At 32.0% G+C, this 23,141-nt stretch overlaps 2 protein-coding genes and 1 long non-coding RNA gene across 5 annotated transcripts in view; 2 read left to right on the top strand and 1 right to left on the bottom strand.

Annotated features, from left to right (window-relative positions):
* Positions 1-4,319, top strand: part of LOC115884112 (aspartate aminotransferase, mitochondrial) — a 37,181-nt gene extending 32,862 nt beyond the window's left edge. Inside the window, exon 6 of the mRNA XM_030902605.1 lies at positions 4,019-4,319. Within this exon, the coding sequence (XP_030758465.1) occupies positions 4,019-4,141 (123 nt within the window). The 3' untranslated portion in view covers positions 4,142-4,319. The remainder of the gene's footprint in view (positions 1-4,018) is intronic.
* Positions 4,320-7,150: 2,831 nt separating this feature from the next.
* Positions 7,151-7,969, bottom strand: LOC115884105. Its single transcript, XR_004050499.1, has 3 exons — positions 7,768-7,969; positions 7,503-7,688; positions 7,151-7,416 (listed from the first exon to the last, which is right to left on the bottom strand). It is a non-coding gene; the product is annotated as an uncharacterized LOC115884105 (long non-coding RNA).
* LOC115884089 (ABC transporter G family member 23-like) overlaps positions 7,615-23,141 on the top strand; it is a 45,861-nt gene continuing 30,334 nt past the window's right edge. Inside the window, exons 1-7 of one of the 3 annotated variants that reach the window (XM_030902584.1) lie at positions 13,157-13,279; positions 14,868-15,015; positions 16,671-16,824; positions 17,190-17,326; positions 17,400-17,525; positions 19,268-19,361; positions 20,807-21,037. In XM_030902584.1, coding sequence (XP_030758444.1) covers positions 14,969-15,015; positions 16,671-16,824; positions 17,190-17,326; positions 17,400-17,525; positions 19,268-19,361; positions 20,807-21,037 — 789 coding nt within the window. In that variant the 5' untranslated portion in view covers positions 13,157-13,279; positions 14,868-14,968. Of the gene's footprint in view, positions 7,792-13,156; positions 13,280-14,172; positions 14,249-14,867; positions 15,016-16,670; positions 16,825-17,189; positions 17,327-17,399; positions 17,526-19,267; positions 19,362-20,806; positions 21,038-23,141 lie in introns of those variants that run through there. The other 2 variants (XM_030902577.1, XM_030902588.1) reach the window with 2 other exon arrangements.

Below are 23,141 nucleotides of genomic sequence, written 5' to 3'. Positions count from 1 at the left end.
TTAAACGCTATATACGGGAGCTATTATTATTATTATTATTCCCAGACGAGCCTCGACGATACCTTTGGGCTCATAAGCGCATTAAGTGCCGCTTTAATTTTTTTCTGAGGGAAAAAAACCATCATGGGCACTTGGCAAGACAACGGAAGTAGTGTCAGACTCTTACTGACTAAAACAACCCTCAGAACCTTTGTGTCTCCTTCTGGAACCGCGTTAGCATTACTTCAGAAGGAGGGTTCTATGTAGATGTTCTGTTCTATGTAGCTGGTTTGGACCTATCGGATCATACGTTCTCTCTCTCTTCTTTTTCCATAACGATTTCCTTAGCCATTTTGCTTATTTCCTTCCAAAATACTTCGTTCTTCAGCATGGTGTTGATTAGGTTATCTGATGTTAGTTTACCCACTTTCTCTTCTACAGCATGTCTAATAAAGATCCATCTCGCGCAATGGAAAACGTGTGTTCGACATTGTCAACCAGTTCGCAGTAACGACAAGTATCCGTATCTCTAAGTTGGAAGCGTTTCAAATAAGCTTCAAAGTATCCAGGTCCGGATAATACTTGTGTTAGGTAGAAGTCAAGTGCCTCCTTACATATATTTTGGGTAAGTAAGCTTTTTTTGTCTGAGTAAGCTCTTCTGTTGGGTGGTTCCTGCTGTTTGTTGGGTGCCGGGTCACAGCGGCATCCAAGGCAACGAAAAAGCCGATGAGCTAGCTAGGCAAGGACCATCGTCATTCTATCTTGGTCCAGAGCCAGTACTGGGAATACCCAAATGTATGGCCCGTAGTGCACTAAAACTCTGGATCAGAGAAAAGCAGAATGTCCACTAGAGAAACAGACAGGGGCGCAGACACAGCTAGGCTTTTATCCCAGGGCCTAGCTCTAAAACCGCAAAAGAACTGCTAATGCGTAGCAGGAATAAAGTGCAGATTACAACAGGCCTCTTGACAGGACACATGACTGTCAAGTGTTACCTGAACAAGCTCAACCTGGATCAAGGAAGTCTTTGCTGCAGACTCTGCGATAAAGATCCTGAAACAGCGGAGCACATAATATGTCACTGCGTGGCTCTGGATCGCAAACGACATTTTTATTTGGGAAAGCTAGGCTAGAACCGGAGGAACTATGCTCCAATCCTGTCAAGGACCCGCATAAGCTAGTGCAGTGCACAGGGTTAGGAGAATAGGTGCAGATATATAAAGGGGATAAACACACTAGGCCTCACAGGTCGCAGTGTTTCCGACAGAGGACGGCCCCTTGTTATTGGAAAAAAACTCTTGCCCTTTTATTTTCCCGAATACACCAGCTTCTGTTCCGTCATATCTTCATATCTTATTTTCATATTTCATACAGTTCGTCATATCTTATAATTCCGATGTTGCGTCAGTCCACAGTCGTAAATCCGTTTTATTCACCTTGAATGGTTTGTAGTATTGATAAAGATCGCTAATGTCACTTGGTAAGGGTCCCTTAGTCCGATCTCATTTGGAGTACATGTCCCCCAATAGAATTATCCATCTTTAAGTGTCCTATTTCTGTCTTATTCCCCAGACACAACGCACTTTGTTGTCGATATTCAATTCTTATCTCCGCCTGGATCACTATGTGAAGAGGCGGAATGTTCAGAAGGCCCTCCATTGATACAGTGGGCGTTGATTTCATAGCCCTTGTTATGATCAGAGAAGCAGGTATTTGCACCTTGCTGAGGCTGAACATTGAGGTTTGTTGCATTACCTAATAATGCGAATAAAAAAACGATGCGTCTTTTTTAAATTAATTCTTCAATTTTAGTTTTTTTTCAAAAAATTCCAAATTTTCCAAATAGCAAATTCCAAAATAGCCTCATTGACGTTTCTGGGGTCGAAATATAGCACTCCTAAAAATATTTGCACTTATTTAAGACTCACCCAGTATATTTATTAGAAGTACTTCCTGTTTGAAATATTATTAATTATGTAAAATACAATATGAAGGAAGAAAAAATGGAAATGAAGATCGCTGTCATTTTATATGTGTAAATTATATTGCGAATGGGGGGGGGTCATTGATGTTGATTTCCAAGCCAACTGGACGCTGTTTTTTTTCAATCATACGGTATTTTGTTTCAGTTATAATTTTTATTTTAAACTGTGTACATTATACAGGGTGAGTTTCGACCCCAGAAACACGATTATGAGATTTTTTTCGCGAAAAAATTCTTTGAAAATTCGGAATTTTTTGAATTTTTTTTTAGTTTTTAGTTAAAAACATAATTTCTTGATATGGCTACATAGGTAATAGATTAAATTTACAAGAAATAAAACCCAGAAAAGATCCAGTGGTTGGTTCTCAAAATTAAAAAAAAATATTTTTTTTGGAAATTTTCAAAGTAGAATAACTCGGTTATGTTGCTTTGCGTTGGAAATTTGGTTGTTTATTTAAAAAACGGCAAAGAGAAAAAATATGTTTCTTTTATCGAGATCTATCAGCCCTGAAATTATTTGCATTTATTTAAGACTCACCCTGTATATTTTTGAGAAACTAACACATTATTCATCTCTTGACAAATATACAGGGTGTCCTTTTTCTAGTTCTTCAGTCGTTTTTACACATTTTTTTACATAGACAACTGAGATACAGAGTGCCTTAAATTTCAACATCTTTAATATCACTTTAAAAAAGAAAACTAAGCGATAAGAGTGATTATACAACTCTATGTATATTTTTATTATATAGAAGGATGTGATTAATAAGCGATAATCATTTAAGTGATTATCGCTCGGTGGCCATATTGTAATTGTCATTTTTTGAAATATTAATTCAGAAGTCATTTCTGTCAGTTCCACAAAATATCCTGCCAATTCTTATTACAAAATGGCAAAAGAAAGATTTTACAAGAAGTATATGTACTTTATTTCATATACAACTCGATGTTTCGGGATTACCTAATACTTTTGCCTGACACTCAATTTGTCACCCGCAACACTACGACTCCGAAGGAGGATTAGTGTTGCCGGGTAACGCATTTCGTGTCAGGTAAAAGTATTATTCGGTAATCCCGAAACATCTTGTGGTATTACATTCAATAATTTTTTTTTCAGCATCATAAGTTGCACTTAAAAAGTAGGTTAGGTTTACATAAACCGCACGGTTCTATATTTTTTAATAAAGTGAAAAAACCCTCAATTGCTACCAAAATTGGACACTCTGTATCCTATTTTATATAGGAAAACTAATTTTTTCGCACTCATCTGATATAAGTTAATTACTGAATAATTATAATAATATTGAACAATATAAAAGTAAAATAAAAAAACTCAAAATTTAAGTGAGGATGCAGTCAATAATCACCACATAGGCTAATAAAACTACTTTTTCAAATTTGTCAAGCTTTCGATAATTTTATTCCCATCATCAGGACAGTTTGACTGAGTCAATTAGCAAAAAAACATCCTTTGCACAAAAAGGCCTTAAAAACTAGCATCGTATGTATTAGTAACTCTTTTTACTACAGCCGCAATACATTATATTTATCTTAGATATTATTATCTTCAGTTCAGTAGTACGGCATGAAAGTTTTTAAAATAGTTGACTACAGTGACTGGAGTCACTGTTTGATCGAGCTCGAAATAACAATGTAGAAATTAAATTTAAATAAAAATCTTTTTGGTTGTGTGTAAAAGAAAAGTAATATCGTTGGATATGTATTTTAATATTTTATAAAGGAAATGTCCTTGTAGTCGAATGTCATACGATGCTAGTTTTTAAGGCCTTTTTGTGCAAAGGATGTTTTTTTGCTAATTGACTCAGTCAAACTGTCCTGATGATGGGAATAAAATTCTCGGAAGCTTGACAAATTTGAAAAAGTAGTTTTATTAGCCTATGTGGTGATTATTGACTGCATCCTCACTTAAATTTTGAGTTTTTTCTTAACTTAGTCAGTCACGACTAACCTGCTATTTTTAAAAGTAAAATAGATATATTTTTTTATATTCGGTTATTCTTTTTTACTGTGATATTTATTACTTTACTTTTTTAGGTTGAAAAATTAATCAAAGAATTTAGTGTCTACCTTACAAAAGATGGTCGAATTTCAATGGCAGGTGTTACAAGTAAAAATGTAGACTATCTCGCCCATGCTATTCACGCCGCCACCAAATAATAAGTATTATTACAGTCTTGTTTTGTTATAGGATATACACAGAATCGGTATTTTTTTATTTGTTTTGTAAATTACTTTTTTATTGTTTATTTTTTTTTAAATTGTTCAAAGCTTAAGATCAATATTTTGAAATTATACATTTATTTTACCCATGTTATTAAAAGGCCATAAACAGAAATGTAGTGTTTTATTTTCTACTATTTATACTAATTTATACCAAGCAACGTCTTTTATCCGAACACACGTTAACCGGAGCATCCTAATTGTTGTGATGTTATATTCGGAACGCTACCTCCATAATTCGGAACATTTCTCTAAAAAGGCTTGTCATTTATACCGATCTGGTCATCGAAACTGCGTGGTTTGGATCTTAACGTGTAAGACAGTGATGTAGACAGCTTAGTAGAAAATCAAATGTATTAAAAAGAGATAAAAGTTGGGTTGATTCATTTCTTCTATATTCCTATTCTTCGTATAGCCGGATTTTGCATCAAAATTTCAAACCGCACGAGTAGGCGTTTATGAAAAGTGTTGCATCTAGGGTTGGAACTTTATTTTTCACAATTAGTAACTCTTTTTACTACAGCTGTAATACATTATATTTATCTTAGATATTATTATCTTCAGTTCAGTAGTACACATGAAAGTTTTTAAAATAGTTTGTTTCTGTACACATTTTCCTACAAACGTAAAAACCGGCAACACTGTATGCAGCTTTTTATTTTGTCTCTCTGTCTGTCAACCGGTCATTTATTTTTATTTTTGTCGCATGCATTAAAATACAGACCACGCAGATGAAGTGACCAGACCTATAGAGCGCGTTCCACTAAGCGCTCATAATGATTAAAATATGCCTTCGGTCGTTCCACATGAGGATCGCGGACATTGTGGTCGCGGCGAAAACGTCACTAATGACGTCATTATTTTCGCTCACGCCGAGCTCACAACGACCCATCTGAATATTAGGATCGAAGTGGACGTTGAGGAATTTTGGCGTAATTTTTAAAACTTAGACAAAAGATTACCGACTTAACATAAAAATTTTCATAGATTCTCATAGCCAATAATACGTGGCCTTTTTACGCGCTTTTTACGATCGCGATTTTGTAAAATTGCATTCCACTATTCGTCTGAACTAGATGAAGAAGTTTCAGACACATTCCGATGCACCAAATATCCAACTGTCGCCAAGGACATTTTGATTTCTTTTTTTGAGACAGATATTTTGAATTCTCTTCTGTGATTTTGACTATATTGTTTACTATTTATTTACATACATTGACAGGATTGACGCTTAAAACGCTCCATAACCCATTCCACTTGAGTTTATGATTGCTCGCAAGCCAATGGAACGGGAAAAATCGCGATCTTGAGCGTGAACGTTATGAGTGCTTAGTGGAACGTACTCCTAGTATAGCACGGTCTCCTTGCTTTGTCTTTCGCATTTCTCCCTTCTTGGGAACGGTTGAACTTGAATGTGTAAATCAGTTCACTTCTGATCTTTAATATCCATGTCTGACGATCAAAATGTTTATTGAATCAATACTCTCTTTAGAAATATAAAAATAATGTCCAACCGAAAATATGTAACGTTATAGAACTTAAAAAGCCCGGTTATTTCATTAGAAATTGTTAGTAAAAATGGAGATTTTCGTGCATCATATGGCTTCAAAAGTTTAAAAAAACGGTTTAATTAATAACGTGTATAAATATATTTTTTGGCCGGGAACAGTCAACTGACGGATATTCAAATCAGCTAAGAATCAGCTTTTGATTCTATACCGGGTGCGTCTCAAAAGTGGCGTAAGTTATACGTTTAATTTATTAAGATAAAAATGATTTTCAGATCAAAAGAAACACAATTTGGTATATGACGTTTTTAGCCACTTCCTGTTTCACCGGAAATGACTACAAGTTTTGATTTTTAAATGGCACCCTCGGTATTTTTTTACTTTCTTCGATAGAAAATGTCCATATTTTATGTCCACTTTTGATATTTTCTCTTAAAACAAAATTGTGTTTTAAATGTCATTCTAGAGTGCCATGGCTGTGTTAAAAACACTAATTTTTATCAAGGAGTCATGGAAAAATATATTTGATCGTCTAATGTTTTTAATGTCTTGTCCTGGCCAGTTAAAAGAAAGATGCCCGAATCGTATTTGTGATCATATCTCATTTTTTTCAAATGGAACGAGGGTGAACGAATCATTTGATACAACACATTTGGTATTTCAAGTCAAATTGTCGTTATGAACCCCATGTTGCAATTTCAAATAAACCATATTCGAAAATGTCAAAAGTTGACATATGATATGTCATTCTATTCAGAGTATCGAATAAAGTAACAAAATACCGAATGTGTTATTTAAAAATCAAAAGTTGTAGGCATTTCCGGTGAAACACGAAGTGACCAAAACTAATTGAATACGTCAATCAATCCTAATTTACGTCATGTTCTGTAATCTGAAAAAATAATAAAAGTTATAGGGGTGAGCAGAACACTTTTGAGACCGCACCCGGTATACAGATAAATAGTCGCTAATATAATGGAAAAGGACTATCACTCCAATATTGTTTTAGAAAGAACTGGCCATCAACCTGAAATTAAAAAAACATTACTATATCAATGTTCACATACCAAAGATCTAATTTTGGATGACCTTATGAACCTATATACATATAAAAAGCATTTAGATATAAAATTTGCGGTGTTTGTATATTTTTAATTAGTAATTAAGACTATGGCATAAGAATATTATAAAGATATACATAAGAAAATTTAAAGAACTACAATCCATTTTCTGTGTTATCTCGATGGCATTTTTCTTTTAATAAGTTTGCTTTACGTCAGCTTGCTTTTTCTTAGTTAATTACCAATAATTATTATTTTTATTACCTATATATTATAATTATATCAGTAATAATTATCTCTAATAAGATTTTAAAACAATATTAATTATTCAGTGGAAGGTAGAGTAAAATAATTTAATAGACTAATTACACAAAAAATCATATTTCTTTGTGAAAATATCAAAATATCTTTTTTTTTTCATTTTCTTCTTTGGACGGAGATTTATTTTAGGTTTATAGATTTACAAATTTGCATGATTTGAGCATAACTTAATCAAAAACAAATATCAGGCAAAGTGAGATATGACTATAAAAATTCTCTAGTCCAAAAGTATGTTTGTTAAAATTGCTCATTTCTAAGATTTTTTATAAACAGGTCCCTTGTTCTACATTGTATTTGCAATATTTTGAAACGGTACGCAACCCTAAAAAGGAAATGTACTTTTATTAATTATAAGAAATTATTATTAGTTACCATCTACTACGTATGTGTTTTTTTCACTAAACTTACTTCATATTTTCATACTATTTTTGGATAATTATATACATAGAAGGTGCTACTTTTGTCCATCATCTCCTACTATTAAAAATAAAAATAAATATTGTATGGAGTATTCATATGCACATATTACAGTTGAGTGAGTGGATTTAAACGTGGTGGTTTGGTGAAAAACGAGAGAGAATCATCTTATAATGACTGAAAAACAGGAAAAAGTAGTTTATGTAAAAAATTTAGTGAAAAAGTATGATAAAAGTGTCGTATTAAATGAGCTTACCATGAGCATAGAGAAAGGAATAATGTAAGTAAACCAGCATATTAATTAAAAAACAGTGTGTGCACTATGATGTGCGCATATTTGGCGCTAAGTGAATCTTTTAACAGCTATTAAACAGGTTTTAAACACTAGATCGGAGATTTTTTGCACATCATTGTTTTACAACGAGATCTATCCCATAGATAAATGAAACAAGTTTAGATTGGAAAGTGCCCATAAGGACAATGTAAACACTATTTGGCGCTATTCTTGCAACGGTCGCGACCCAAAACTTTTGAAAATTTCGGAGCGGTTCGGCTTTTTCCGGAATTATATCGCCAAATATTGTTTATTCAAATTTATTATTATTTTCGTTTAATTTCATAAATAAAATACAGTGTGTTGCATACAAGAAACTTTATTTTATATAAGGACGCATGTATGAAATACCTATGAAACATCATTGGAAACCGACGGCGACGTTATGCCACGATCCACGATGGTTTTTGCAGTTCACAGTACACAGCACAGCTTTTTAAGTTTTGAATGCCACTTTTTCACAATTATCACCGGTTGGAATAAATAAAATTTGAATTAAACTCACAAGATAGCAATAATTACTTTGAAAATGGACACTATAAACACTTTTAGGAATTTCTTTAATGAGAGCGGTTTAGATTTTGAAAGATTATTATGATATTTGAAGATTCTGACTTTGACAAGAGAAAATTATTTCTGTTTTTGTTTGCCGTTGTTCTTAGCCATTTCTTAGCGACCGCTATAGCAGCGCCAGATCGCGTATAACGGTCGCGACCCAAAATAATTTCGCGACCTAAAATTTTTACGGGCTTTCCAATCTAAACTTGTTGCATTTATCTATGATCTATCCATTAAAAATATTTTCAATATGGCGGCACTTCCGGAAATACCGGAAGTTGACAGCAACTTTCTTATTTTAAATCGGTGTCCCCATTTTTTATTACATACTTAAATTCTCTGTAAAATTCTATTAATATTGATGTTAAACACTCTATATCTAGCATTAACCGTTTTTGAGAAAAATAGTATTTAAAATTTTTGGACGAAAAAAACTACTTGTCAAAAAAATGTGTATAACCTAAAAGTCAAATTTAGTGATTACCACAGCCACTGTGACATAAAGAGAAGATATTATGTGCCTATCGATTTCAAAAATTAAATTGTTCAAATCTCATATAATAATGGCGGTAGCTGTCACGGAATTGAGTGATTAAAACTCGAAACCGACATTTTTTATTTCACTAATGAAAAGGTTTTTCAATTCATTACTTTTTAACTATAAATGTTCCTATACCTAAAATGAATCGTTTTTAAGTTATTTAAGATTGAGTTTGAAAACGTATATTTCTCTTGATTTTATCTAGCTTCCTTTGACATTAAGTGTCAAACGGTCATTCAATTTATTTCCACCTGCCTGAAAACGAATTATTTGAATTTCCTATAGTATAAATACTGCCTGCTTAAGCGCTAGATGATGTAGTTCTCTAGAAACTTCTAATGCACGCTCAGCCTGGGACACCCTGTACAGAGCTGTTTTAATATAAATATTATTTTCAATTTATTTCTGTAATCTGTACAAATACGAATACCACCAAAAATACATACCTCTATGCAAATGCTTAATAATGTTAACGCTTAAATTTATTTAAGAAGAGAAAAAAAATGAACCTAGCAATTCGTATTAAGCTTGTCGCCCACTTGGCCGTCACGTCCCGTCCCGTTCCGGACCGTCAAAATACGAATAGGATTAAAACCATGCAAATGAATAGACTATCGCACATTAGCCCGTCACGGCACGGAACGGCGAGTCCATCGACGGAACAGATTCGAGCTCTCCGACTCTCCCCGTTAAACGACGGCCCGTGCCGGGACGGGCTGGTCAAGTGTGCGCGGAGTCGGCGGTGGCCTGCATTAACTCGTGGTAGCCTGTCGATCGCATATTTGTTTTGCAGTTATTTTGGCAGTTGTTGGTTGTTGTTGAGTCCGAGAAAGCAGTCCTGCGGCAACCCTTTCTTCTTTCGATATTGCTCTTCGAAATGAGGAATTTTGAAATGATAAATTAGGCTCTAAAATATCAAGCAGTTCTAGGCATTTATTGGGCGACATTCTAAAATATTGAAAACATTTCTTTTCGTCTTCTTTTAAATCGTTAAATAAATGATGGAACTCTCCGAGTTCAGCCATCTTTTGATTAATGGGATGGACCCACATGTTTCTCTCTTTTTCTTTTCTTCTTCTTCCGCCAAAAATGTCGGCCGCTACATTTCTTCATCAGAACTGCTGCTTTCACATCTAGTGACTCTGTCACTGCTACATGTCAACTAAAATAAAAAGATCTTCGCACACGACCGCGACGTGACGGTTTGCCGGTTTCCACCGGAAAAGTGGTCGACCAAGGTCTCTGTCGCCTGCAAGCGACGGGCAGCTACGGTCCGTGCTGTGCCGGACAAGTAGGCGACAAGCTTTATAGTGGTTTACAGCAAGCAATTTTGTTAAATTATAAGAATATTTTCGTTGATTATATTGGTTTGAAACAAATATGACAATGTCTTCCAATAAAAATGCAAGTTGCTTAACTCTAATAATTCTAATAGCCGGAGAGCTGACGACATATTTAGAGAACATATTTTAGGCAAGTTAGAATAACAAAAAAAAATAAAGTTTAATAACTTGTGAACCCAGAATCCTAAGTCTGGCTGGGGGGTTGGGGGTATTTCGCTACTGCGCAATCCATAACATTTGCAAAAAAATAAATCCAAAAAACATTCTTTAGGCAACTTGAAATTTGTTTATTCTTAAATTTTAGCATCTATTTAACCTAGAAATAAGTGTGCCAAACTTTTTTTTCGGGTTTAAAAAAAAAGTGTAACTACTGTAATGTAAGTAAGTGTAACTACTACTGTAAATACTTTAGGCATTCTAAAATTTTTACAGCGTGTTTATTAGATGATATTAAAAAATATGTGTTAATTGCCAGACAAATTCAATGGGATTTAATACCAGACGCGAATAAAGATTTTAAATGAGCGCGACAAAAAAGTCTTATGAGTATCTATAAGCACGAGAAACATAGTTTATTGAGACCCGTCGCGTGTCGGCAGCCGATGCGGCTGACGTAACAGTATTTTGGAGTACTTCAAATATTCATAAAAACAATTTTTTTTTGGTTTCATTTCAATTATTTGCAGGCTTTTAATTCAGTGATTATTTTGCTGGAATTAAGTTACCATGTACAAATATGTATTTATAAATTAAATATTGACGTGCATAGTGTAAATAGTTTAGAATAATTACTGCAAATAAATATTTTAGTAATTACTAATTTCGCTACTAACTACTAAATCACAATGGATAAAAAACATTTAAGTTGTCTAGTTTGTAAAAAAGTTACTAGTGACAAAGTCATTGTTTTTGATGAAGGCAGACTACAAAAATGCAAAGAATTTTTGAAAGTGCGCCAACAACATGGTTTAAAGTTTAAAGAAGTGGTTTTACCAGAAAATGCAGTCCCGAAAAAAAAGGGTACCCTGTACAGTGCTAAAAAAATAAGTATTCTGGAATGTTATCAAAGTACCATTGTTAATCTTTTTAAATAGATTCAAAAGTAAGTAAAAGTGCTTTACTTTTATGCTTAGGCGTTAAAATGACGTTTTTATATTGTCAATCAGGTCGCAAAAATTAATAATAATATAATATGTCATACAAAAGTATAATAATAATTATACTTTTGTGACGTTTGAAAAAAATATATTTTATATTATGCTAATTTTTAAATAATTATTCGTCTTTTTATTCTTTCAGATACAAAATACTTAGATTAAAAAGTCTTCTTATTAAGGATTTCAATCATACATTTTTATTAATAAATGTTTCTTTTTATTTATTCAATATTAGTTTTTTTTTTAGTTTTTACTACTCCAAAATGCAGTTACGTCAGCCGCATCGGCTGCCGACCGGGTCTCAATAAACTATCTTTTTCGCGCTTATAGATACTCATAAGACTTTCTTTTCGCGCTCATTTAAAATCTTTATTCGCGTCTGGCAATTATTAAATCTCATTGAATTCGTCTGGCAATTAACACATATTTTTTAATATCATCTAATAAATACGCTGTAAAAATTTTTGAATGCCTAAAGTATGTTTTCCAGGTATAATAATTAAACATATTTGGAATGGTCGGGTTACACTTTAAACCCGAAAAAAAAGTCTGGCATACTTATTTCTAGGTTAAATAGATGCTAAAATTTAAGAATAAACAAATTTCAAGTTGCCTAAAGAATGTTTTTTAGATTTATTTTTTTGCAAATGTTATGGGTTGCGCAGTAGCGAAATACCCCCCAGCCAGACTTAGGATTCTGGGTTCACCAGTTAATAAACTATACATTTTTAGTTATTCTAACTTGCCATGGGGCGGGCACTCCTGCGATTTGACAGGTCTTTATTTTTAGTACATTCACGCGCCACGGATTGTGCTGTTATCGCTTCCAGACGTCAGCTGGTCAGCCCCACTCCCCAAACTGTCGATCGGACACAATTTTCGCGTCGCACGTGGTCGTGGTCAGTTGTCAGTTGTCAGTTTGTGTTTTGCTTTTCGTGTTGTTCGTTTCGTTACTGTAGTGGTGTGATTCGGTGTTTTTTTAGCATAAATTTCCAATATATTTGTTCAAAATGGTATTCTGTTATGGTGTTCCTGGCTGTAGAAATACTAGTAAAGATGTGAAAACACATTGCCTACCAAAATACTCTGAGGTAAGAATCTACCTTTAATTTTTATGTTATTATATCTTAATTCAGTCCATTTCAGTTAAAAGTTTGTCTTAGAATCTCATTTTAAAAATATTAAATTCTACTAAAGTGTAGTGTTTCCATTATTTTGTTTTAGTAAATATTCTATATTCTGTTATTTTATACTAGGTACTTAAAAAATTTTTTTATTGTTTTTATAGATGAGAAGAATGTGGTGCCAAGCAGTAAATCGACTTGATTTGGTAGATATTTTGTTTATATTTTATATTTAATTCTAAATAAAATAATATAAAAGAAATCTCTGTTTTTTATTAACATATAATTTTACATTACATGCATATCTTGAATAATTCAAAACAATAAAGTAGGTTGCAAATTATTCATATTTGATGAAATAGTAATCAAAACAGTAGTTGCAACTTGCTTTATAGTTTTGAATTATTCAAGATATGTATTTGAAAATAAATTGTAAAATTATTCCGATTTGAATATATCGGCAAATGAAGTTTAGTACCCGCACGCTCCACGAGCGTCGCTGTAAAACATGTTTTGGCGGGAGGGCGAGAGTCGCCAATCTAAATTAGTTCTGTTATCTGTGTAGCTTGCCTAAAATATATGTTCTCTAAATATGTCGCACAGTGGTTCAGAATTTGAAAAAGCTGCTCATTGGATATTTTATTGATTAAATTGGGAATTCTTAAAGATAATGTGCAAATTTATGAATATTTACTATAATTTATTATAAGAGTAGGTATCAAAAAAGTATTTTAACCTATACTTAACTAATTTTTATTTATACAGTGTCCGAAATTGATGTTTATATTGCGATCGCGGAAACTGCTAGAGATAATAAAAATGGTTAAATAGGGAAAGTTTTCAGCCAATTCTGTTTGTAATTTATGTTTGTGTTTCTATTTCTATCACTTTTGGTTTTTGAGATATTTAGAAAAACCCCAAAAGAGGCATTTTTGAAAACACCATGTAATTTCATTATTTATGAAAATTTTTGATATCTGTCAAAACTTTCTTAAAACAACTTTTTACGTAGAAAATATCTGTGTAATCAGATGTATGGCAAAACAATGAAAAGTAAGATTTTTAATAAATTAGGCAACTTGAAAGACATGAAATATTATAAAACTTTTTGGAACAATTAAAGAACTAAACAACGTTTATTTTACCTTTTACAAAAGGGGATTTCAACAAATAAATAAACAATCATGTTCTCAAGAAAATTCATAGTAATTAAGTGTGAAATAATTTATTATGAATTATATAATTAATATTATGAATATTTAAAAATTATATCGTATCCTCGTATTCATGAGTTTCGTTAGACTTTCGTTTTTTGGAAAACGGATAACTCAATAAATTGTTTTTTTGCTGATGGACCAGACTCTTCAAAATCCATGAGCTCTACTTCCTCTTCAATAATCGGCTGACTTAGCCAGACATTATTTCTTGCCAAAAATTTATCCAAACAATAATTGCTGCTTCGCCATCTGTGTGCCCAACCACTTAAAAATTATTTGATCTTACCTAGCTGTGCCGAACCACTCGTTCGTTTATAAAAACACAAATGTCATTTGCTATATCGATTTCCTTTCTATTTTGAAATCCATTTTATTAATTTTTAGAAACTTGGCGCAAACGGTTTGGCGTGTGATTACACCTGAAAGTCAAAAAGGTAAACCTAGAAGTGGAACAAAGAGAATAGTAGGTATTTTAACACAGAGTATTTTCCGTTTCATAATAGTTTTGGAACAGTTACTAAATAAAATACTTGACTTTGTTACTTTAAATAATAATTATTACTGCGCAAGGGGGGTGCAGGGGGGTACGAAATTTGGACGGTAAAAACCTATTACTGAACAGAATATTTCTGTGAAAAAATTAACGTGGGTCCTCGCAAACCTCTAAAGTTTTATGAATTTAAATTTAAAATTTGAAAAAATTATAACATGTTCTTTTATTCAATATATTTTTGCCGGTAACATATGTATTGCAAAGGATAAAATATAAAAATGAACACTTACCTATGTCTTCCCATACTGGTATATTCTACACAGAAAAATATTTTGTTTCCAATGCGGTACTATCGAATGAATCCACTTCTCAACACTGCATTTCACAAATCTTTAAAAATAGGTCACAAAACAAGATAAGCAAAATGCTGTAAATATGTTTTTATGCGTTATTGGTCAAAACCATTTTATGTGAAGGTAGATTAAGGTCTGGTATCAATAATAAATGTGTTAAATATAGTAAATTTGCAACTCGAACTTTGGCATCTATGAGCAGCTTTTTCAAATTCTGAACCATTGTGTGTCGTCAGCTCTTAGGCTATAATTCTGAGCTAGCAAATGAGCTAAATGCTTTACCTCTAGACCTCTAGACCGTTATTTAGAACCTACAAACCTATCGATAAAAATATGCATGAAAATTGACTTCCTAGGATACAACCAGAGGATATTGGTACACAGGTACAGTATCAAGTTTATTATAATGCTTTTCTTAGCTGTAAATCAAATGTTTTTTTGGTGTTTATCGCGATCCTTACTACTTTTTTTTCCACTAGCTCGTGTGTCAAGGCCGTGTCGTGTCAAGGTCGTGGTGTGTCACGACCTTGAATTTTTACCATCGCGCGTAAAGCGAAGTTTCACTTCAAAATTAATTACGAGTACCTAGAACTAGGATATAGTTAGATGTAGATTGGGAAGTTAACTGAATATTTGCCATTGGTGAATATTCGAAACTGAAATTAATAAAATAAAATTCTATAATCCAAGATCAGAAAACGTCTATGGCATTTTTTTCAGCGTTGCATAAATTTTCCATGGTATGAGGGCATCTTATGCATAATATGGGTAGTAAATGCTCTATGTTCGGGATTTCGCAACATTTACAGTTTTACAAAAAAGTAATATGATAAAACTCGTAAATTAGCAAAAATATTATACAGGGTCCCACAATAGTGCGTCGGGCACAAGGGTGTAGATAGTACTGTCCCCCAGTACCCCCCCCCCCCCTCTGACGCTTGACGAGATACGAGAATTGAAATAGTTATTGACTATGAAAGGATTTTTTTAATTAATATCCGACATATAAGAACACTTTGTATGCTTTTAATTATGTTGATTTATCGTTTATAATATGTTCGACCTAATTAAAAGCACACAAAGTGTTCTTATTGGCCAGGACAGATTAGTGGGGTTAACTCTAATCAATATCCATAAAGATATTGAAATAATTGTTGATGCTGTTATTGATAGGTTTTCCAAACAGCGTACTAGAAAACTTGATTTTGTTTTGTAGTTTTATTTATAGTTTATAGTTTTTATAGTTTTTTTTGATAGTTTAGAGTTTTTTATTTATAGTTTATAGAAAATTAACTAATAAACGTCGTTGTTTCATTTTTGTTTATGTTATTTACAAATCTATATTTTAATTTTTGTGTTATGTTTGTATATCTTTTTGAAGACAAAAAAATCGCCGTCGTTTTAATTCGACAAAAAAATTCCGACGGTGATTTTTTTTGCGACTTAATCATAGTACCACCCCCATAGCATACACCTATCTACGCCCCTGGTCGGGCATCTGTAGCTCTTATAATAAAAAACGTAGGAATTTTGTTTAAGTGCAAACCTAAAGTATGTATTAGGATGTACATATATCAGAAAAATATTTTAACTTCTACAGGGTGGCTCAAAAAAGTTTGAGTAGATCGGGATGATTTTTTTAAATGGAACACCCTGTATATTGTAGCATTTTTGGCTTCCTTTCTGACCACTTTACATAATCCTAGGATATTATTAAATATGTTTTGATAGTTTCAGAGATATTAATAAATAAATAAGAAAAAAACTTTTTTAGCCTTTTAAAAAAAAATTATTAAAAATACAAGGAATGTCCTCAAATCAAAACTGTATAGGTACTAGGTATTTACTATAGTGGGTCTGTACTTTGGGGCTTTCCTATAAATATCGTAACTTTAAACCATGAAAAAATGAACATTTTTTGTATTTAAAGTATTTCAAAAATGTTAACGGTTTTGCAAATATTTGCGTTTTCATTTCATATGGCACTTTCAACGGTAAAATAGCAGACAAAAATAATTTATTTTTTACACTTTCAACAGATATGGTTTATTGGGTGCAAGTGGCTGTGGAAAAACAACACTGTTAAATTGCATTATTGGCCGTAAACAATATGACAGTGGAGAAATTCAAGTTTTTGGGAAAAATCCTCGTGATGACCCAGATCTCTATCATAAAATTGGATTCATGCCTCAAGTAAGAGTTATTCGATCTAGATAATAAGCACAGTCGCATCCTTCATGAATATTTATTAAGATGTATCAGAAAAAGTAGTGTTGTAATAGAGTGAACGGTCCCTCATGACTATAGGGACGAACTATTCGTGAGTTTTCGCGAACGTTCCTGATCATTGTGCGATCCCGGTTTTTATCCGAACAAGAAGTTGGTCAGTTTGGCTTATTCGTTTATGTCTTCCGGTCCAGCCGGTATACCGGTTCAGTATCGGTCCGACCGATCTAATTGTTGGAACCGGTATACCGGTTGTAGGTTGTTGATGTTCATTTACAAGCCAACTAGACACCGTTTTTTTCGATCATACTGTATATTGTAATATTTTTTAGGATATCTCTCTCGTTTCTGAATATACCATTCAAGAGTCAGTTTTCTACTTTGGAAGATTAGCAAATATGGATACCATTTCAATAACAAATCGATTTGAAGAATTGTCAACCCTGTTAGAGCTTCCTCCTCGCAACTGGTAAAGTTTTAATATTGAGCGATGTACTTAATAATACAATAATATTTTGACATTATTTTAATTGTCAATTCAGCTTTACAACAACCTGCAGTGGTGGAGAACAAAGAAGAATTTCTTTTGTGTGTGCCATTGTTCATAGTCCTCCTCTATTAATTCTAGACGAACCAACAGTCGGTCTAGATTCACTTTTAAGAGATAAGTATGTAATTTTTTTCTATTTTATGTAAAAATTAATATAAAATAGTCAAAACGAATTAGGGATCACTTTGATTAATTTCGTTTAAACAAAGAAAATGTATTTATTTAAACATATAAACTTATTTTCAGAGAAGATTCCGACAGATAATATCCAAAAAATGACAGATACATACAATTTACTTGTGATTTAAAATGATGAGACACAAGTATCCCTGTCACCCCATTGGATGTACTATAGTTCAAATTTGACTATAGTTAAGATTATTATTCTCTTTTTAATTGTTTTTGTTTGCCTTTAAAACAATATACGTCATCGGATAATTGCATTCCTACCTAACCTTTGAAATTATTTTGATATAAAAGTTCTTATTTTATCCCTTTTGTTGATGTCAAACCCTGCAGATTTTGAAACCATAATGTGTTCCGCAATTTGGCGTTTTTTTCCAGAATCAAGATACTATAATATTTTAGATTTTTCGTCGAGTTTAAGAATCTTATGTGCTCGTTTGATTGGAACTGTTACGTTTAACCCGCTCTAGAATCCAATGTAGAAATATAGACTCAGTTCATAAACAAAATGTAAACGTTTCTGCTTGTCCAGATTGGAAAATTCTGAGATTTTGCGTATGATTTTTTTTTGCGCCCGGATTTCGGTGGCAAATATTTTAAAATGCCCGAATAATAGCCATGTCTGGATTGCTGGAGTGCCCGTTCTAGAGAGTGTCCGGACTATTGAAATTCTACTGTATAGAGAATGGCATCGATTGTTATTTCCAAACCAACTGGACGCCGTTTTTTTAATCATTCGATAGCTTGTGGAAGGATGTGACAATATAGCACCGATCCATAATCTAATTGAATTCTAAATTTTAATTGTTCTTATTATTATTTTTAGTTTAATAATTTCTATAATAAAGTCTGAGTACGTAGATTTTTCTGAAACAAAACAAGATGGTTTTGAAATATCGTACTTGCGCATATTAACTTATAGATTTTTTTGAACGCCTAGCAACATATTTAAAAAAATACTGTATACAAGGTGTCTCAGATTTTAATCGGGAAAATTTAATAGACGATAGAACTTAGAAATAGAAAAAGTTCATATCAACTTGTAAGATTTAAAGCTTCCTTTTCGAGATACAGGGTGTTAAAGTTACTTAAAAAAGAAAAAAAAAATAAGATATTTGAAAAACTATTTAATCGATTTTGTTTTAACTTGATCCGTTTATAATACTTACTATGGGACGTAATTTGATGTAATTAGATTTAAGTTTAATGGCCAGGGGCGGCGGTGGGGCATCACTGTTAAATTATTTTAAAGGAAAAAGTAGGCACGCCACTGGTTTTTTAGAAGTTTAATATTATTTTTGGATTTAGTAATTAAAAATATTATTTTTTTGTCTCCTGACTTTTTTGTCTATCTTGCTTATTTCTTGCAAAAAATAGTTAAATTCTAATTGGTAATTAATATTATAATTGGTATTCTAATGGTACCCTGTATCTCGAAAAGGAAGCTTTAAATCTTACAAGTTGATATGAACTTTTTATTTTATTTTTGCAAGTTCTATCGTCTATTAAATTTTCCCGATTAAAATCTGAGAAAATGTATTTATTTAAACATATAAACATAAAAATTAAGATATTTGAATATAGATATATTATATATTAGATATATTATATAGATATATTTATATTTTGTATATAGATATATTGTTAGTTTTTTCAATGATGTGAATTTTTTAGAATTTGGAGTTATCTTAGAGAATTAGTGGAAATGAAAAACGCGTCAATTATAATAACAACCCATTATATTGAGGAATGTAGTAGAGTTAACAAGGTAAGATTTATTACTTTCAGAGTATACGAACTACATCATATTTATATGACACATAATAATATATACCGGGCGTGTTTCAAAAGTGGCTCACCCCTATAACTTTTTTATTTTTTTCAGATAAAAAACGAGATTAAAAATACGATGTGTCACAAGTTACCGAAGGTGCAATTTAAAAAATCAATAGTTATAGTCATTTCCGGTGAAACAGGAAGTGACCAAAAACATTTGAATACGTCAATCAATCATAATATGCCGGGTGCGTGTCAAAAGTGGCTCACCTCTATAACTTTTTTTTATCTTTTCAGAAAAAAAAAACGAGATTTGGTATGTTGCTATATGACATAAATTAGGATTGATTGACGTAATCATTTGTTTTTGCTCACTTTGTGTTTTACCTGAAATTATGACAACTTTTGATTTTTAAATGGCATACCCTCGGTATTTTTTTACTTTATTCGATAAAAAATGACACTCCGAATAGAATGGCATATCATATGTCATCTTTTGATATTTTCGCATGTGGTTTGTTTGAAATTGTAACATGCGGTCCATAACGACAATTTGACTCGAAATCCTAAGTATGTGGTACCAAATTATTCGTAGAACAATGCTTTTTCCCAATATGCCACCCTTGTTCCAGTTGAAAAAACTGAGATATGATTAAAAATACTATTTGAGCATATATTAACCGGCCAGGACAAGACACGTAAAACGTTAGACGATCAAATATATTTTTCCAAGGCTCCTTGCATGATTAAAAATTAGTGTTTTTAACACATTTATGGCACTCTAGATTGAAATTTAAAATACGATTTTTTTAAGCGAAAATGTCAAAAGTTGACATATGATATGTCATTCTATTTAGAGTATCATTTTCTATCGAATAAAGTAAAAAATGTCATTTAAAAATCGAAAGTTGTAGTCATTTCCTTTGAAACAGGAAGTGACCAAAAACAACTGAATACGTCAATCAATCCTAATTTATGTCACATACTAACATACCAAATCTCCTTTTTATTATCTAAAAAAATAGAAAAGTTATAGGGGCGAGCCACTTTCGAGACGCACCCGGTATATATAAGCATTATAATAAATATTATTTAAATTATTTTAAGTTTGTTCTATATTTTCGGAAAAATCTCTGTTTAAACCAAAAATAACGATAAATGAAGCGGTTATCTTAAATATTTCAAAAGTAATTCGCTAAAAATACTCTGTGTATCCGAACTCTAAAGTCATGTTCAGATCATGTATCTACAGTCTACAGTGTGGCACTATATTTCCTAAAAGCTCTATACCAGATGTTCTAATTGAGATTGTTACTCCATTCTTCTTTTCACAAATTACAGAGGGAGCTTTAAATGCGTACACAATTTTTTTGGACACTGTTTCGGAATAAACCTAACACAACAACTTTGTTATAACATTGTATGTATAATTATTAGGTTGGACTTGTACGTAATGGAAAACTGTTAGCTGAGAATTCTCCATCGGCTTTAATGCATAAATACCAAACAAACACTTTGGAAGAAGCGTACTTAATGTTATCACGTGAACAAGATGAACGTACTTTACACCAGTTAACAGAAAGTGACAGTATGGAAAAAATCGAATTATCAGATTTTCCTATAACTAAGGTGGAAAACTTGGAAAGTAATATTAATCAACCGGTTCAGGTAAAATTACATTAGCTTCTAAATTTTTAGTATAGCTTATTTTTATTATACTAATTTTAATGTTAGTCAGTCTTCAAATTTGTAGAGTTTTGTAAAGAGATTTGTAAAAAATTAGGTTTTTGAGGTAGCTCTCAGCCTATTCCGATGCAACTCAGTGGCGGCTCGTGATTCCTGTGACTGGGTAGGCGACAAAATTTTAGTTGCGTCTATCTGCCCCTCCCCCCTCCTAAATTTTCATAGTACCCTAACCCAGTTCGTAAATATATATGTTATCTCTGGGTTAAAAACATAGCTCAAGAATATTTAGGACAAAACTAAAGCAAAAGTGACAGCATTCAACGTAATGACATAATGATTGACATAATGTAAGTATATATGTTTGTTTATCTATTACTATGGACTTACTATGGAGTACATCATAGAATTTTATTTTATTTATTTATGTAAACTTAAAAAATTGGTAGTATTGAGAAAAAGAATAATTATACTTTATATATTAAATTGATGAGTCGGTCTCTTGATAAAGAAAAGTTATTTAATATTGTCAAGTGAGTTTAAATAGTGGACCCACGGAATCCGTAACAATATTATATCAGTAAAATCATCAGATTGTTGAAGAGCTGTGAAAAGATCTTTTTAGACTGAAAGTAAGGAAAGTGGCGATAAACGCTTATTTTTCATGGAATCTCTACTATAAATTTTAATGCATTTCAAACATGAAAAATGTCTTTCAACCCAAGTACTTGTAAATGGTGTAGTAACAATCAAAACCAACAATTTGAAAACCTCTGGAAATATATTTCCAGGATTATTCTCCTTAAATTAGTTTATAATCGAAATTATCATATCTATTATTAATACCTGCAATTTATTCAGTAATTTATGTTGGTCAATAACATTTTATGTTTGCTAAATCAAAATTTTAGGGTAGGCGCCGCCTATCTTGCCTACCCTGACGAGCCGCCACTGCTGCAACCTTTTCTTATCTATTATGGTATTATCTTGAAATAATAAAAGTCAAAGACTTAAATCATTTGAACTTTATGATGAATTTGACTTAAGACATAAATAATTTTGATTTTAGAAATGACTTTTTAAAACTTTTAGAAGTCTTTTTAAAACTGACTTGTTGTAGATCTGTATTCATGAATTTGTTTGTAATATTTTTTGTGTAAATCTATGTTATGGTTTTATATTAAATAATATCGTCGGTGAAATGTGATAAACTGCTAACTCCATTATTCCTAATTTTACAGGAGAGCAAAAAAACGGTACAAAAAAATATGTGCACATGTAGGAAGTATTTTCATTGGTTAATATGAAAAAAAAATAAGGATTTTATTTGCTGGGGAACAATAAAACTCAATATTTCGTGTTACATCATTTTTTTCAGCCACAATAGGGAGATAGCAGATATTCGTCTTGCAGAAATAAGAAATAAAAATATACTTTTGGAGATAGCAACCTTTATTGTTTGAAATTTTGAAAATGGAATTGAATATTACCCAAACAGCTTTAGAAATAATCAATTAAATTTAAAAAATATGATATTCATAACCATATATTTATAATATCGTCGGTCTAGAAGCAAAATATACAAAGTCCAAAAACGAATAAATTTTAAATGCATTTTTAAAGAACTGAAGTAACAGCATTTTGGACTTAATGAATATGAAAATAATTTAAAAATTAAACTTATAAGTCTTAGAAGATATGGTAGAATCCTTCCATGCTTATCCTAATTTTTTTTACAACGGTAGTAGACCGAGCTTGGAAAACAGTGCGGTCATTATAGGATGAAAACAGCGTCATTTTATTAAATTTTTATTACTTTTCTCCTTATTTTTTTAATTTTTATAAAGATTAGGTATGTATCATTTACGTGGAAAAAAGTTGAAAAAAAATTAAACTTATTAGGTATTATGGAAATTCTTGTACAAGTAACTAATGTTATTTAAGCAATTTATAACACGCTGATGAATTGCTCGTATATAGAGAATTTCGTTTTTCCCCTTACCCTTTACGGATACCCCGTATTTACAGAACGGATCGACGCAGGGTCGGACTGGCCATATTATATATATAACAAGGATATAACTATTAG

Source organism: Sitophilus oryzae, unplaced genomic scaffold (genome assembly GCF_002938485.1).
Source record: "Sitophilus oryzae breed Bouriz unplaced genomic scaffold, Soryzae_2.0 scaffold_111_pilon_pilon, whole genome shotgun sequence".
NCBI classification, from domain to species: domain Eukaryota; kingdom Metazoa; phylum Arthropoda; class Insecta; order Coleoptera; family Curculionidae; genus Sitophilus; species Sitophilus oryzae.
Note: the sequence above shows the minus strand (reverse complement) of the source record. Positions and strands in the feature narration are given on the sequence as shown.